Here is a 17,569-nt window from a genome sequence, read left to right as displayed (position 1 = left end):
AGGGGTTAGGGAAGGATTGCCTGGCAGCAGGAAGGGCCCAGGTGAGATGATGTAACAAAGTAGTAGTAGATTTTCTCCACCCTGGTATTTCTCCACCCTTGTGTTCACCTATAACCTTCGGGTACTCGAGTGCCAGGCTTTGCATGCTTCTCTCAGCTCTGCAGGTCTGACTGTGACTTAGTGTGAGAAGGAGGCTGTACACCAGAAAACCATCCTGAGCCCATGGATCAGACACAGCCCTCTCTGCTTGCCCCCTGCCTGTCCCCCTGCTCCAATGTGGGGGATGGTTGTCCTTCCTCCCTCTCCAGGGTGAGGATAACAGGCTCAAGCCAGGCTTGTCTGCTGAATGCAGGGAGTGGTGGTGGTGGGAGAGTGTGTTTTTGTAGGGGGAGGGAATGTGAGGGAGAGTGAGGCATATGGATAGCAGGAAAACCAGATTCAGTTTAAATTGCACATTTCTGTGTGAGAGTTGACACAGCTGCACTTCTTGCCTCTGGCCATTAATCTCCCACATTAATAGGAATTGATGTTTAGGGTGGGAGAAGAGTCTTCCCTCATGTTACTGAGTAACGAGGGTGGAGCGCTCTGGGCAGTCTCTTGGGGCAACAACCTAAACAGGGTACTGGCAGCATTTCACTCCATCAGCTGCATAGGAACAGTTTAAAGCGAAAGACATCAGATGATTGTTCCTTCCCTCCCCTCTTCCTCTTCCCCAAGCAGTGCTCCCACATAGCTGCTTGCTAGCCCCAGGGCTCTGAAGCCCAAATGCATCCTGCTCCTTGTCCTGGGCATGGTCCTGCTTCATACCTAGGCCCCACATTACCAGGAGCATCTCCACTGGTGTCTCCCAGATGTCGGGGACAACCTGTGGGAGGTTGGGCAGACCTCAGTCATACACAGCCTGAGCAACTGGGAAGGTCCAATGGTCAGGAGTCCCCACCAGACTGTGGGTCGGTTCCTCCATTATCAGACTTTGGTTTGAGGAGCTTGTGCCCTGGAAGGGAAGGAACACAGCCTCAGAGCCATAGGGGAATTTCCTCTGTCCAGGTTATACTCCCTAAGATGTGGTGCCCCAAACTGAGCACTGGCCTTCCCAGAGTCTGAGCAGGGCCGAGGGCAGCCCTTAGCCCTCTGGCCCTTGACACTGTGGCCCCTCTCAAGACCCACAGGAGGCAACACACCAGTGGTTTTATTGTGTCAAGTTTGCTATCCAGCATCACCCCCACATCTGTCTGAAGAGAAGTTGTCTCTCACCAGGCATCCCCCATCTTATACTTGTGGGGTCTATCTTTGGGTCCCAACTGAAAGGTTCTCCATTTATCCCTAATAAAGATCATATGCTTAGGGTCAGTACAAAGCCCCAGCCTGTCAAGATCCTCTAGGATGCTGAAAGATAAAGGCAGAAAGGCTCCAACAACATTGTCTGGGCTCCCCTGCTGGCCCCTTTCTTCATTCTAGCCTTTCTTTTCCCGGGTCTCATCCTGTCTTGTCTCTGGTATCCTCAGCTCACCTTTCTCACCTGCAGCTCACCACATTCATGGAGACCCTTCTCTTCCTGCTCAGCCCCCATTTCTTTGGGCTCTTCTTTTCCCACTCATGTTCCTGACATTTGGCTCCACTCCTCCTCTTCCTTCTTTCCTCCTCTTCCTCCCCCCACCATCCCCCAGGATCTAAATCTAGTGATATGGAGCCTCCTCCAGGCAGTTGTCCTAATTCTTGAAGAGGAAAGATAGAGGTTTGAGGGATGGTTAGCTAGGTGTCACAGTGGATAGGATGTGGGACCTGGGGTTGGAAAGACCTGAGTTCAAATCCTGTCTCAGATACTTACTAACTGTGTGGCCATGGATAAGTCACTAAACCTATCTGGGCCTCAGTTTCCTCATCTGTGAAATGGTAACATCAGCATCTACCTCACAGGATCGTGGAGGTAAAATGAGCAAACACCTGCAGCCCTCTCAGCACACCCTAAAGTATGATAGAATTCATGTTTGCTGCTGCTACTTGTGAAATCAGAAAGGTGAAGCATGGGCCGCACTGACTCTCCGCCTGGGGGCTGGGCTGCTGAGCCCCATGAAGGTGCCCTGCTCATGCCTGACAGCCTTTCTTCTCCAGACAATGTCCATCTGTCCGAGGGGACATGGGCCTGGAGAGCAGCTGGTGTCCTCTAAAGGCATCTCTGGCCCCTCGATGGCTGGAGAACAGCTGGTGTCTGTCCAAAGGCATCTCCAGCTCCTCGATGTCCAGAGTGCATCTGGGGGAAGAGGATTTGGTTGTTTGGGATGAGAAGAGTCATGGCTTCTGTCAGTGCCTTGTGTTTGTCCTTCATTCTTGAAGAGGACCATGACATCAGGGAGATGATGACGTGACTTGCAGTTGACTTGGATTCGAGTGAGGGAGGGCTGTGCAAAGTCACCAGCCTCACTCTCTCTTCCAGAGCCATCTGGATCCAGAGACCAGATATTCACCAGGATGACTGGAGGTGACCCAGGATGCAAAGGGAGACTCTGGCTCTTTTAGGCTCAGGCCTTTTCACATACTCACTTAGAGTGAGGTAACGCCCATTCAGCCTGCCCTGGAGGAAGGCCACTGGCCTGGGGACACTCCCTTAGGGAATGAATGGAAAAGTAGCCCCCAGGCTAAGCACTGAAGACACAAAAACAAAAGAGATATACGCCCTGCCCTACAGGTGCTTACAGTCTAAGCCTGGGAAGAGGGAGCCTTTCCCAGAAGCAGTAGGAATAGGGGTTGAATGATCCCCTAGAACAAGATGTCAGAGCATGGAGTATGCTCACTTGTGAGGGGTCTGCCTGAGGTAGGTGACTGGAGACAGTCTGGTGCCTGGAGCCGGCTGCAGTCTGTTCTCACAGAGGTTACCGGTCCAGCCAACCCAGCCCCAGGTCTTTCAGGAATGGGTGTCCATCAGCAGGACCCTGGCCATATACTGACCAGTATTGACCACAGTACTGACCAGTGACTTGTTGGAGCCTGGTCTCTCATTCAATTCACCGAATCAGAGGAGGGATAGAATGGATGCTTCCGTGGGTGGGACAGAGATGGACAGAGCTGGTACATCTGCCTGACCTGCTGCCTCTACTAATGTCCTCTGAAGGTCAAGGTCAAGGGAAATGAGAACCCCTTGAGGGCTTCATTGGACCTTTGAGGTCATGGCTATTCCCAAGGAGGAGCTGGGCACCTGCCAGATCCTGGCTTGCTCCCCCTAGGGACACAGGGATGCACAGGGCCGCTGTTTGTTTCAGCAGGGTCACCCTCCCATATTTCAGCTGGTGATGAACAGACAGGAAGATGGCAGGCCCCACGCTGATGATGGATTATAGGAGAGCTTGCCTGGCTTCCTGGCATGAAGATGGAGGAGGCACCAGGGAGAGCCAGTGGAGGCCATAACTCTCCTCCCCTGGCCTAGTGACATTGCAGGCCAGGGCTTATGTTGACATGAACTGATGGTTTATGTGGCCCAGGGAGACAGTGGAGAGGCCTCTGTGCCCTGCTTTCCATAGCTCTGCCCATGGCTGGAGGCTGAGGGCATGGAACAGTCCTGCTTTTCATTCAGTCCTTTTCACTTCGTTCTTCCTTGAGGAAAGAGGCACAAATTTAGACATTTGAACACACAGTGCTTTGTCCTTGGACAGGTGCCCTGGCCTCGGAGATCACAGTTTAGGTGGAGTTTGGTTACTGAGAGGCCAAGTCAAGTAATTATGATCAATACCCAGCATTATACAAGAAGTGCCTCAGAGTCACCACCCCATACCTATCAGACTGGCTAACATGATAGAGAAGGAGAAGGATAAATGTTGGAGGAGATGTGGGAAAACTGGGACACTGATGCATTGTTGGTGGAGTTATGAACTGTTCCAACCATTCTGGAAAGCAATTTGAAACAGTGCCCAAAGAGCTATGAAACTATGTATACCCTTTGATCCAGCAATACCACTGACAGATCTGTATCCCAAAGAAATTTTTTTTGGAGGGGGAAAGGCAAGGCAATTGGGGTTAAGTGATTTACCCAGGGTCACACAGCTAGTAAGTGTCAAGTGTCTGAGGCTGGATTTGAACTCAGGTCATCCTGACTCCGGGGCTGGTGCTCTATTCACTGCACCACCTAGCTGTCCCCCAAGGAATTTATTTTTAAAAGGGAAAAGGACCCATTTGTACAAAAATATTTATAGCAGTTCTTTTTGTAGTAGCTAAGAATTGGATTGAAGGGATGCCCATCAACTGGGTAATGGCTGAGCAAGTTGTGGTATATGATTGTGATGGAATTCTATTGTGCTATAAGAAATGATGAGCAGGATGCTTTCAGAAAAGCCTGGGAAGACTCATATGAACTGATGCATAGTGAAATGAGCAGAACCAGGAGAAACATTGTACACAGTATCAGCAATATTAGAATGATGATCAACTGTGAATGACTTAGCTTTCCTCAGCAATATAGTGATCCAAAATAATTTCAAAGGACTTATGGTGGAAAATACTATCCATCCCCAGAGAAAGAACTGATAGAGTCTGAATGCAGATGGAAGTAGACTTTTTTACTTTCTTTGTTTTCCTTGGGGCTTTTTTTGGTCTGTTTTCCTCTGCAACACAGCCAATATGGAAATATGTTTTGTATGACTTCACATGTGTAATAAGTATCAAATCGCTTGACTTCTTGAAAGGAGGTGAAAAGTACGGGAAGAAGGGAGAGAATTTGGAACACAATTTTTTAAAAAATGAATGTTATTTTTTTACATATAACCATGAAATATTTAATGAAATAAATAAAAATTATGTTAAAATTAAAAAGAAGTGCCTCAGAGTATCAGAGAACCAGGGGCTCTTGATGTCTAGGGGTAGGGGAGTAAGCCAGGGGGCTTCATGGAGGAAGTGCCATTGATGGAGTTGGGGCTCCATCATCTCACTGTCATGGGGATGCTCTCCACTGGAGCAGGTCTTTCCCTTTTCCTCTTCTTGGTCCTACCTTGTCCACACATGCTCCCATCTGCAGTCCACAGAGGACTGTCCCAGCATCCTCCTGAACTTCCTCTAGGTCTTATTCCACACCACAGATTATAGTACAGCCCTGGACCTATTATATTTCCCTCCTGCTCATTCTGCTCTGTGACTACCCACATTCTACCCCAGTTACACAAGAACCCTTCCAGCATGAAGGCCATCGTTGCTAGTGGGCCATGCCATGCCACGAGCTGTTTACTGCCATGAGGTCAGGGATTCATCTAATGAAGGGGAAGAGAAGGAGGACATGCCAGGCAGAGGGAGCCAGGGCAGTGCAGGGTTTGAGCAGGGGACAGAGGCAGAGAGAAGTCAAGAGGGCCTGGGTTTCATGTCACCTTCGATGGACTGAACATTTGTCTCTTAATTTCGTCATTCTCCACGTCTGCCAGCTAGACCACTCTCCTCCTGCCCCTGCAGAGATGCATCCAGTGTTAGGGGTTGCTGAGTTTAGTTGTTTGTTTGTTTTTTAAACACCTATATCTTTTTTTTATACCCCCACACCACTGCCTCCTCCTCCCTTTCTCCCCCACCCCACAACAAGGAGCACCGTCAAACCTGGAGTTGCCTCCACCTCTCCAAAGGAGGAGGGAGGTGCCTTCTCCTGTCTTCTCCTTAGGGACCAGACTTGGTGGTTGTGTTTTCACAGTGTCTGATCTCTGTGGTTGTGGTTCTTTCCACCCACATTGTCCTCACCATCTACACCATTTGCCTCTTTCTCTCACTTCTCACAGCCATTTGTCCATAGAAGTCTCCCCATCCTCTGCTCATTCATTTCAGTCATTGTTTCTTCCAGCACAGTAACATCCCATTATATTTGTGGGCCACGTCTGTTTAGTGATCTCCACTTAATAGTCATCTCCTTTTGTTCCAATTCTTTGCTCCCACAAAAGGGGCTGCTGTCAATACTCTGGCATATGGGGGAACCTTTCTTTTTGTCATTGACTTCATTGGGATCCATGCCTAATCTTCAGAGAAAAGGACGTGGACATTTTAGTCTCTCTCTTTGCTTAGTTCTAAATTGCTTTCCAGAATGGTAGGACCAATCTCCCCCATTGTACAGTGCAGCAAACAGAGGAAGGAAAGGAAAGTTCAAACTGACCAGATAATTGCAAAGTCAAGATTAGAACCTCCATATTGGCCTCTCAGAGCAATGTGACCCACCCCCCCCTCCAGTCCCCAACCCCTGTACATTGGTGAGATGGTACCACTTGGGGTGATGAACACTCATTGTGCTAACACCTCAAGGAGGCTTTTGTGGGGCTTTGCGGATGCTTGGACAATTCTAGCCCCAATTCTGATGGGGACAGACTTAATGAGTAGTTTAAATGTTTTTTTCTTTTCAGTCAAAGTCAGATCTTCTCCAAGATGTCCTAGATTCCCAGAGACTTGGATGCTAGTCCAGGCTGATTGGTGAGTGAGCATGGGCAAGCTCCCTCAGCCTCTGGCCTCAGCTTCTCCAGTTAAGCAATGAGAAGTTGCCACATTCCTTCTCTGAGTGCCCTTCACCAAACACATCTATTTTCCCAAAGCCCACTGGCTTCATGTCATGCCATTCACGAGGCAGGAAGGACATAGGGTTCAGAATCAGACCCAGTGCTACCCATGACTTAGCTATATGACTTTGGGAAAAGCTTTGACCCTCTCTGGGTCCCTGCCTCCTAATCTATAAGAGAATTGTGCTTATGTGACTTCCCTCTTAGGGCTATTGATAGCAGAGGAAAAGGCTTTGTAACTGTCCAGCCCTAACTGAGCTTGAGGTTGATCTCCTTTGGTCTGGACCTCAGACCTCCAGGTGTGGGAACTTCCTGGATACACAGCAGCAGATCATCAGTCACCAATGGGTGTCCTAATCAAAGAATTCCTTGTTTAGTGGCTAGCCTGCTGGAGATGCTTCTGATTTCTTCCTTAGCCTGGGACTTGATGCCATCACCTTTTCACTTAACATGCATTCATTGAGCACATACTGTATGCCAGTCACATTGCTATGCCACTAGGCATTGGGTACACAGAGACAAAGCTGAAATGGCCCTGCCCTCAAGGAGCTTATGTCCTCATGGGGGATGCAGCATCTATGAATCAGGACATAGGAGACCACTGCTTCGGCCCCTCCCCAAGGTGTTCTCAGCACTCAGAGCTGGCCTGTCCTTCAAGAGCTCAGGGTCACCTCTTGGGTGAAGAATGGCATCCCTGTTAGAAGCCTGAGAGCCTTGGTGACTCAATGACTCCTCCAGCCCAATTCTGTTGTTTTCCCTGCTTATATCTCTGGTGCTGCAGAATCCATGAAAATGTTTGATGTCCACATTATTCATGTAAATGAGAGTGCAAATATTCCTATCATTCATTTAGATGGATCGTTTGGTGCATGGCCGCAGGCATGGCACTGGACTGGCATTGAGAAGTTGTGACTGTGGTTGACTGAGAGTAACCTGAACAAATAACAACACTTAGGTCAGGATGGCCAGCTTAGGAGATGGACAGGGCCCCAAGGTCTGTCTGTGGGTCAAGGATCCATCTGGGCAAGGACTGGGGGAACCAGTAGGAGAATCACCATGGGAGGGCCACTAGGGAAATTGTGGGAATGAGCACAAACTTCCTCCCTGCGTTGCTCTAATTAGACTGTATATGATAGCCCAGAGCTCCTTGCCACTGAGCCAAATAATTTGATTCCCAAACCATAGAGTGTATGCTCCTGCCCAGACTAGACAGCGGCCTGGCAGTTTCTCCCTCTCGTGATCAGATTGTAAATTGATTTCTGAGAAGTCTTTGAAAGAACTCAGAGACGTTTTTGGTCTAGAGGAATACAGTCAGAGCCGGTGAGGGATCTGTGGGGCTCTGCCAGCCAGGTGCCATGCTCAAGCTTCCTGCTTCTCTGGGCACCGTCCACTGGGGGGCACTGTGGCTGGTCACTCAGCCAAAGGAAACACTGGGGCCATAATGGCTGTACTCCCTGGTTCAGTTTTATCAGGTCTTCAACCCTTTTGGTGTTTACCCCTTCTAGTTCTTTATGGAAGAGCCTATCCCTTTGCCAGACCTGACTGGTTGGGGACCCACCTGGGGTCCACAAATGGCAGATATGGGGACTGGGTCACAGATGTAGAAGGTGATGCCCTCAATGAAGTAAAGGTTCTCAAGGAGTGTGGGAACTGGTCATCAAGTGAGTGACCTTTGGGAAGAAAAAGGGGGTGGCTCAGAGAGAGCCAGGATGAGAGTGCACCCTACCTGCAGGGAGCAAAGTCATGCATCAAATCTAAGCAAGAGGCCTTGGAAGCCGGTTTACTATGTATCAGGTGAATCCTGATTTGTGAACTGCCCTCATGCTACCAGAAAAAAACTAAAAAAGTCAGTATCAATATAGATGACCACAGAAATCACATTATGATGAAAGAAACAGACAATAAACCAATGTCAACAGTAAACAGATAAACACCAAATGGCAAAGGATCTAAAGTCACAAAAAAATAAAAAGCACCCAAACCAGATTTCACTGGATTGTAGAACCACACAGACTGTTGTTACACACTAACAGGAGGAAGAAGCCAACAGACAATTATACCCAGTTCACCTGCTTATTTTAGGGGGAGGGCCAGCCAAGAACTCCAGGAGGAGGGCTAGGGCAAAGCCCCCAGTCTTGGCCATGGTCAGGCCATGTTGGGAGTGGTGGGCTCAGTCCTAAGAGTCTGAAGAGGGAAAGGACTCAAGTTCATACCACCAAGGAGTTTTAATTTGGAGAAGAGAAGGCTCCAGAGTTCCATGACAGTCATGTTCAAGCATTTGAGGGGCCATCTTGTTGAGGAGGAATCAGCTTTGTTCTACTTGGACCCATTGGGCAAAGTCTGAAACACTGGGGGAAAGTCAGAAAGAGGCCCTCTGGAAAGTTGGATCTCATTTGGGAGGGGCTGCAAGGTCTTTAACAAGCTAAGCCATTCACAGGAAGCATAGACTGCCACGGTAACGGGGCAGGCTCCCTGATACCAGAGGACTTCAAGCACAAGCTAGACAAGCCTGTCAGGGCTATGGAAGGGCAGGATGGACTTCTTGGTCAGGTGCTGTCTATGCATCCCCTCTCTGGCCTCTGGCACCACTGACCTTTCCAGAGACCCTTGGACAGTACCCAAGGAATCCCTTAACCTTCCTGGAGACCAGGAGGGGACTGGCAACCTTTGCCCTGCATTCCCAGGCCTGTCCCCAGAGCTGTCCCCTTCCACAGGGCTTTGGGAATTTCTTTGGCTATGCCCAGTGCACTGGGAGTGGATGAAGGACAGCATAGCTTTTCATTTCTCTAGGACTAGGAGGGATGCGCTGGGGCCCCTCACAGGGGCAGTGTAATATCATGGACTGAGGGCTGATTTTGAATCAGAAAGGCCTGGCTGTAATTCCCACTTCTAACCAAGAAGGTTGTGTGACCCTGGACAAGGCCCCTGACCTCTCAGGGCCCCAGGCTATTTTATAACATTACAAGGTGCCAAGACTCAGCCCTGGGAGCCTGACATAGGTGAAATCCCAGACCCAGGCAGAAACCAAAGCCCCAGTGAGCCTTGACACCCCTATCTGTCAATGGGAGCACCCCCATTCTCTGCCTAATGCATTTCATCCTGGCAGCATGGCTGGTTGCAAGGGCTGGCTTTGGAGAGTCTAGCATCCCTGTCAGCTTGTCTCGGGGACAGACGGAAATCAAGGTATCGATTGCTGCTAGATTTTGCAGAGTATTTTTCTCCATGTCTAATGTTGAAGCTCCAGGCTTGGGTTTCCATAGCAACTCTAGCAAAGCTGCTCCCACCACAATATCCCCCCCCCCCCCACTGACTCCCACTATGCACTCCAGGGGCCTTGTTGATTTGGCATGGCCCATCTGGCAGGCCAGCAGCTGCTTGGTCTTGGTTGATTTGGGGCAGATGCAGAGAGAAGAAGGCCCTCTTACTCACGTCCCCTCGAAAAGATGGTGCAGGCACCAAGAGTTCTTTGTCCCCGGTGATGTGCAATAATACGTGGTGCTTAAGATGGACCTCTAACCTCCTGGGCATGGGGCCCAGTGCAGGCTGGCTGCCAAGCTGCATTTAGCCCCTTCACTCGCTGGCTCACCAAGATCTTCGACTGGCTCTGTGTGGGCAGCTGTTGGGAGCATCAGTCCCAAGGCCCAGCATTTACCTGAATTCTGGAGACTGTATTCAATGAGGTGCCCCCTCAGGGCCAAGCCCTCCATTTGTACTTGCAGCTCGGGTTCTTCAGGGGTCACCTGCCCCCAAGATCAAGGTATTCTTCAGGTCTGGACTCCCCCAGACCATAGCTCGGAAGCCCTCACCACTGGGTTTATCTTAAATATGCAGCCAAGGAAAAAGCTTTTACTGAAAAGGTATTGTAAGGACTGCAGCAACCACCCTGTGCACGCAACAGACCTGGGGTAGATGGTCATACAGACAGTGCAATGGTAAGGGGAGGCCTGGCCAAGGAAACACATGTCCGGAGTCCCTTCATGTAGAGTTCTCATGATGTTCCCCTGAGATCCATTTTCTCTGTTGGGAAGGTCACTGCTGAGCACCCGGGGCCTGGACCTTGATGGCACAGCTGGTCTGGTCTGGCTTGGACTTCTCTCTCACTGGATATGGGGTCTTCCACTGGGGCAGATGCAAGTGGCCATTGCTTATGAGTCAGGGAGGAGGAGAAGGAAGAGGAGGAGGAGGAGGAAAAGGAGGAGGAGGAAGAGGAGGAAGAGGAGGAAAAGGAGGAGGAGGAAGAGGAGGAAGAGGAGGAAAAGAGAGAGGAGGAGGAAGAAGAAAAGGAAGAGGAGGAAGAGGAGGAGGATGAAGAACAACAACTGATATCTACAGAACACCTACTGTGCACCAAGCACTACACATGACACTTTTCAATTATTCTCTCACTTGACCCTCACAACAACCCTAGGAGGTCAGTGCTAACCCACCACACCTATTCCCACCACCACCATTTTCATTGTTGTTAAGTTGTTTCCATCATGTCTGACTCTTCCATGACCCTGTTTGGGGTTTTCTTGGCAGATACTGGAGCGGTTTGCCATTTCATTCTCTGGTTCATTTTGCAGATGAGAAAACTGAGGCAAGCAGGGTGAAGTGAATTGCATAGTGACCCACAGCTGGTCAGTGTATGGGGCCGGATTTGAACTTGGGTCTTGCTGATGCCAGGCCTTGAACTCTATCCCCTGCACCACCCAGATGCCCTTGAAAGGAACAGCAATCTCCTCCCCCAGGAGGAAAGGCCAGGGGAAAAGGGTGAGGAGAGATTCCCTCTCAAAAGCTGCCACAAGGACTGTGGAGACAAGCTGTTTCTGCCAGCAAGCGTAGGGCCCATTGCCTTATGACATCAGCCTGCTGATGGAAGGGCTGCTTTCTACGTCTTCAAGCATAGCCTGGATCCTTCCTTTACAAAGGAGGCCTCCTCCAAGAGGAGCAAGCCCCTTTCTGTGCACCAGGTCCTCAGGCTCTCACCCTCCAAGGGGCAGTCTGAAAGGGCAAAGTCTAAGTGTCGTTGCTTCTATTACCTGCCAGTGGCCTCATCCTGTGACTTCATTCAGGGTCCCCAGCTGCCCCAGCTGTGTAAACATGCCTCCAGGTTTCATGTGATTTGTTAGGAAAGCCTCTCACCAATCTCTGGGTAGTCTCCAATCTTCCTCCCCCGGCTTCTTTGTTAAACCCTCCAGCCCCTCATCCCCCAGGCCTGCCCCATTTATTTTTAGCCATCACCCACCTGTGACTTGACTAAGAATATTGGTGCCAACCTTCAGCAAGCCCTGCTGTGTGCCAGGCTCTGGGCTCCATCCTGGGGACAAAAAATGTTTTAAAGCCCACTCCCTGCCCTCGAGGAGCTTCCGGTCTGGTATACTGGAGTTGTAAGCATGAATAACAACACTGAGGACTTATGGAGAGGCCAAGTCCAGTGCCTGGAGAGAAGGAGGATCACCTTCCTGTTGGGGGGAGGGGAGGGAACCGAGACCTCAACCTCCAGGAGAAAGAAGGGTTTGGTGTCCACACTGGGCAGGATGAGAAAGATTCATGGCCATGATAGAGTGAGTCTGGGGAGCCCAGTTTGGCCAGAGACCAGGAGATGTGTGACATCAGGCTGAAAAGGCCTGTGGCTCAGGAGAAACAAGGCAGAACCTGGGAGCTGTGGAAGGGTTTGGGGGCAGGAGATGTTCTATAATCAGATATATACATCAGGAAGATGATGTGGACAGCAGGGTGAAGGAGAGACAAGGAGACTCTGGCTGGCTTCTCTCTCTCTCTCTCTCTCTCTCTCGTATTCTTTTCTATTTATTCTATTCTATTTATTCCCTATCTTCTCTCCCAACAGTCCTCAGAGGACTGTCACCCACCTATCCCCTGCACCCCACCCAGTGCCCAGTAGCATGTGCAAAACTGACACTTAATTAATATTAATTGAATGAAAGATTGGCAATAAATAAAACCTGGCATTGATAGATTGACCTTGGAGATCCAAAATCAGGTTTGGGGAAAAACCTGCTTGTGTCAATAGCATGGACTTAGAATGTGAGCCTGGCATGCCAACACAGAGCACATGCCACTGGAGGAGGAGGGGCATTGGGAGGCTCAGTGCAAGCCCATCCCAGTCTAGAAGAAGCCCCAGACAGAGGGCATCCTGGAGTGCCAGGGCACCAATGCCCTCTGTAGATGTGCAGGGAGGCACTATGTGTGTCAGAGGACGGATGCACAAGCTTCTCTGTTATCTCAGAACTTGTTGTGGGAAGTGCATTTAGGGTGACAGTTGGAAGGGTCACCTTTGTGTTTCAGTTCAGAGGCATGGCCTGGACCCCTGGGGCAGGTGTCTGGGGCAGGTGTCTGGGGAAGCTTGTGGATGGATGCCTGCTCATAGGCATGTTTTTAGAGACATAAAATCCGTATCAAAATATAGTTACCAAAATGTGTTTCTTAAAAGCCAGCTCATGAGTATATTAGGAAGGCAGAATTTATGATTTCAAAGAGAATCTCATATGTGCCTAAAAGGTCCGGAACCGCAGGATATAAGGAATTCTCTAGGCAGAAGGCAGGAGAACTAAAGCATGTATTTACACTCCACAATAACAAGCCCACAAACCAGCGTCCCCATTTTGATATTTTCATCAAAAGCTTCCAGGCCCAATAAGTCCGCCTTATAAGGGTAACCAGGAGGCCACAGAGAAGCGAGATGGTATAAGGCAAAATCGTATACATGCTTCCCCTCTACGGTAAGAAGATTACCCACTAGCCTCTAGTCAGCTCTGCTACCGGCAGCTCAGCTTCGGCTGTAGGTGTCTCTGGCTCCAACCAGAAAAGGAAAGGAGGATCTTCAAGCTGTCCTCTCCCCTCTTATAGAGTTTTTGACATCATCAATCGCCGCCTGAACGACCAGGGCCGATTGGTTCTTGACTTGGCCCCTCCCCCAGCGTAGACCACGTTAACACACCTCCCCTCAGCCAGCCCCACGACTCATCACACAGGAAGCTCTCTGATCCCTGGCGCGGTCGCTGGGCCTCCTGCCCCGGAAGAGCAAGCCCCAGCATCCAGGGAAGCTCAACGAGGCAAGCTGAGTCATTCAAAGAAAACAAAGTCCATTCTGGCTACAATGAGCCACTTTTAAGACCCTGGTTTAGAGGGAGTTATGGTCTGTAAGACCCAGGTGGTGGAGCATTTATCCCCCTCTTCTGGTGAAGGGAAGGTGGGGGAAGAGGATGAGACAACAGCCCAGCCATGGTCCCAGAGCCAGACTTGAGCAGTGGGTGTCCCCCAGGGTGGGGTGGGGGTGATCTATTCAGACAACAACCCTGGTCAGCAGGTGTCCTGGGGGATGGGGTCAGGTATACAGACAACAGCACACACTCCCAAAGCCCCAAACTGGGTGGCCAGTATCATTTACCACTCCCTCTAGGTCAAGGGAAAGCTGGCCTCCTAGATACCAATTGAACAAAGTCTCACATTAACAAATGCATCTGACCATTTTCATCTCCAAATTGCCCGTTTTTGAAATGCTTTCCATGTAAGGGGAGTATGGACTGCCCTTTGACTTGTGACTATTTGGGGCCCCAGAGGCCATTGGCTTTGGAGGATAATCATTCTGTGGAGAGCATTTTGCATCCATTGTGAGGGAAGCATATTCACACTCCCTCCTTTTGGTCTGAAAGGGCCCTAGCTGGATTCTCCACCGAATCTTGTATGTGGCAATAAAAGGCTGCTCCTGCTCAGCCTATAGTAAGGACCATCCGAGCCAATTTATCTTAGTTCAGAGGAATAGGTGGCAAAGGCCATCAAAGAAAGGAAGGTGGGAAGGGCCTGGAGAGTCCCCCTCCCCCATCAGAGTCTTCAGCTGAATCCTGGCCAAACAAGGAGTGGGGAGGGGGCCTTGTGGAAATGCCTTAAATGTCTGAAGGAGGAGAGGGGGTGGAAGTGAAGAAAGAATGAGGAAAGAGAGAGGGAGAAAGAGGGGAAGAAGGGGGAGGGAGGGAGGAGAGACAGAGCTTTTTCCTTTGCAGGAGACATCCTGAGTCTTTCAAGGGCAGTAATTCACTGGCTTCTCTGGAGCTGGGGGACCCCCCCCCCAACCTTGTGCACATGGAAGCCACCGGAGCAGCCAGAGCCAGAGCCAAGTCCCTTCTGTCTCTTGGTCCACCTCCTGGCTCAGCCTGGGGCTGCCGAGGAGGCTCCTGCCCCGGAGAGAGTTTGCTCAGATCCAGCACGGCCTCCCCTCCCCCACCCCAGGCTAGAAAATGAATGTTGGGAGCCCCGGGGGACCACGACCCGAATCTGAATTGCCTCCCTCAGCAGGACCATGGACCGGCAATCCTCATGTTGTCTCCCCATGTTAAACAGCCTTTTAACTCCCCCCAAACGTAAACTAATCACTGTGACCAATCTGTTCTGCCAAACACGTCCAGGGCAATGGAACAGAAAGCCTTCCCCTCACGTGCAGCAGCCCTGAGGACTTGTCTCTGCCCTTCCTTCCCAGATTTGAAGGCTTCATCGAAGGGCAAGGCTGGTGGCTCCCGGGCCTGTGTTCTCTCCTCTCAGTCCATGGCTTCTCTTTCTCTGAGGCCAGGGACTGACCACCCCTTCTCTCCTTCTCTCCAGGGACCTGAAGAACAATCTGATAAGTGTGGTGGAGCCCAGAGCCTTTCTTGGTCTGCCGCTGCTCAGACGTCTGTAAGTATCCTCCTGCCTCAGCCTGCTAGGGTGATGGGGGTGGGGAGGCTGGAGCAGCACTTAAGCCCTGCCCAGGATTCGCTGTGGGACCTTAGACCAGTCATTTTTTCTCCATGCCTTAGTTTCCTCATGTTGGTGGGGGTGGGTGTTGTTATTGTTGTTGTAGGGGCAGCTAGGTGGCTCAGTGGATACAGTGCTGGGCCTTGTGTCAGGAAGACTTGAGTTCAAATCTAGCCTCAGACTCTTCCTAGCTGTATGACCCTGGGTGAGTCACTTAGCCTTTATTTGCCTCAGTTCCTTGTCTGTAAAATAGGGACAATGGAGAAGGAAAAGCAAACCACTACGGTCTCTTAGCCATGAAAACCCCAGGGACAAAAGTCTAGGGGTCACATGGAGCTGTAAGCTACTGAACAATGAATTAGCTCGAGCCCTCATTCTGGCATGTTCCCTGCACTGTGAGTGTCCAGTGATCAATGCCATTGTTCATTTAACCAATTACCTTTCACAAAAAGATGTTGGCTTTGGAAATAAAATGAGGAGAGCTTCTTAGCCCTGTCCTCGATCTGAATGTTGGATAACACTAAGGAACAGAGGTCATCCTCTCTAAGCATTTTCTGTTAATTTATTAAGGCAAAGAAAGGGGGCTGGCTCAAGAAGTTTAGAATGGGCCAGGCCCAGTCATGCAACCAGTCAGGGACTCATTTCCATCATCTGCCTGGCAGCCTAGAGCTGATGATGTTCAAAAGGTGTCCAAGGCCCTTCCATCCTGGTTGGAAAATGATGCGTGGCAGGTTCTTGGATGGGGCTAGTGATGGTGGTCATGATATATCGACAACCGAATGCATAAGTTTGCAAAGTATCTCTATGGATAAGTCATGATCTTCTATTTTGTGAATAGCAGGCTGGTTTGATGGACAGAAATCCAGCCTCAGAACCAGGAACCCTGGGTTCAAGTGCCCCCTCTGCTACATACTAACTGTGATGTGATCCCAAGCAAGGCACAGAAGTTCCAACAGGAGCCGCCTTCACTAATGTGATTGATGCCTGCACCACACTCCACTTAAGAACAAACCCATGTCAGAAGTCAAAATTTTTCACGTTTCCCCTGCCACCACAAGTGAATGTGAAGTCACCCAGGCACCTATCTGAACTGCACATCAGACATATAGCATATTCTACTTGCTGGGTTGGGTATAGTGTCACTATATTTATTACCACCCATTGAGATGGGCAAAGGCAAGATCTGAGAGATTTAATGGATGTGACCAGACACCTGGTCTCCCTTTTCCCTCCTTCATGGCTCTCTCACCAAGGGATGCCCATCATCATTTGAAGTCCAATTCAAATCCAAGTCTCTCCCTGGGGGTCCTCCCGCCCTGAGCCCTCTCTGACATCTTTCTTTTTCTGAACTGCCTAGTATTTATCTTCTGCTGGAAGGAATTAGTATTTAATTAGCTAATTAACTGCGTGACCTGTTTTTGTTCTCTGCATGTTTCATCGACTTTATTCCTATCTCACCAAGATGATATTAAGCTCCTTGAGGACAGAGAGTCGACTGAGGTCACCAGTCATTTATTAGGTGCCTATTAAATGGCAAGGCACTGGGGATACAAGGAAGAGATGTTTCTATCTGCCATGGGCTTCCACCCTAATGGGGAATGTGACATGTAATCAGATGGTAAAATGCGTGGCGATCGGAAGAGGGAGAAACATTAATGACTGGTGGGATCAGAGAAGGCTTCCTGTAAGAAGAAGCACTGAGCCTAGCCTCGAACAGAGGGCTCAGATACAGGGAGGGCAGCTTTGGCATAGAGGATGTACTGTGTATGTGTGCCTGCTCAGAAGGTCTGGGAATATCCCATAAGCCAGTGTTGCTGTCATCTGGAGTGTGTGAGGGTGAGGTTATGGAATGAGGTGCAAAGGTAGATTAGAGCTTCAAATTCTAAAGCGATGGCCTTTAATTGTCTTTGAGAGGTAATAGGGACCTACTCGATCCTTCCAAAAGGAGGAGGAATGTGCTCAGAATGAGGTTTTGGGAATATTATTTCAACAATGAAGCAGTAATCATTGCTGGGATTTGTATAGCGCTTCAAGGTTTGCAAAGTGCTTCACAAATATCATCTTGTTTAATCCTCATAACATCTCTGGGAGCTACATGCTATCATTGTCCCCGTTTTAGAGGTGAGGAAACTGACCGGGACAGCAGTGAAGGGATTTGCCAAGAGTCACACAGCTGGTAAGCATCTGAAGCTGGTTTTGAATTCAAGTCTTCCTGACTCCAAGTCCAGTGATCTATCCACTGTATCCCCTATCCACTCACTGTACCCCCTAGATGTCAGTTGTGATGGAAATGATTAGAGAAGGAGAGACTGGAGGAAAGCAAATGTATCAGAAGG

The 17,569-nt window shown here is 49.8% G+C and overlaps 1 protein-coding gene across 1 annotated transcript in view; it reads left to right on the top strand.

Moving 5' to 3' along the window:
* Nucleotides 1-17,569, top strand: part of ADGRA1 (adhesion G protein-coupled receptor A1) — a 310,443-nt gene that overhangs the window by 86,179 nt on the left and 206,695 nt on the right. Inside the window, exon 3 of the mRNA XM_036734182.1 lies at nt 15,102-15,173. Within this exon, the coding sequence (XP_036590077.1) occupies nt 15,102-15,173 (72 nt within the window). The remainder of the gene's footprint in view (nt 1-15,101; nt 15,174-17,569) is intronic.

This window comes from Trichosurus vulpecula, chromosome 8 (genome assembly GCF_011100635.1).
Source record: "Trichosurus vulpecula isolate mTriVul1 chromosome 8, mTriVul1.pri, whole genome shotgun sequence".
Classification (NCBI taxonomy): Eukaryota; Metazoa; Chordata; class Mammalia; order Diprotodontia; family Phalangeridae; genus Trichosurus; species Trichosurus vulpecula.
Note: the sequence above shows the minus strand (reverse complement) of the source record. Positions and strands in the feature narration are given on the sequence as shown.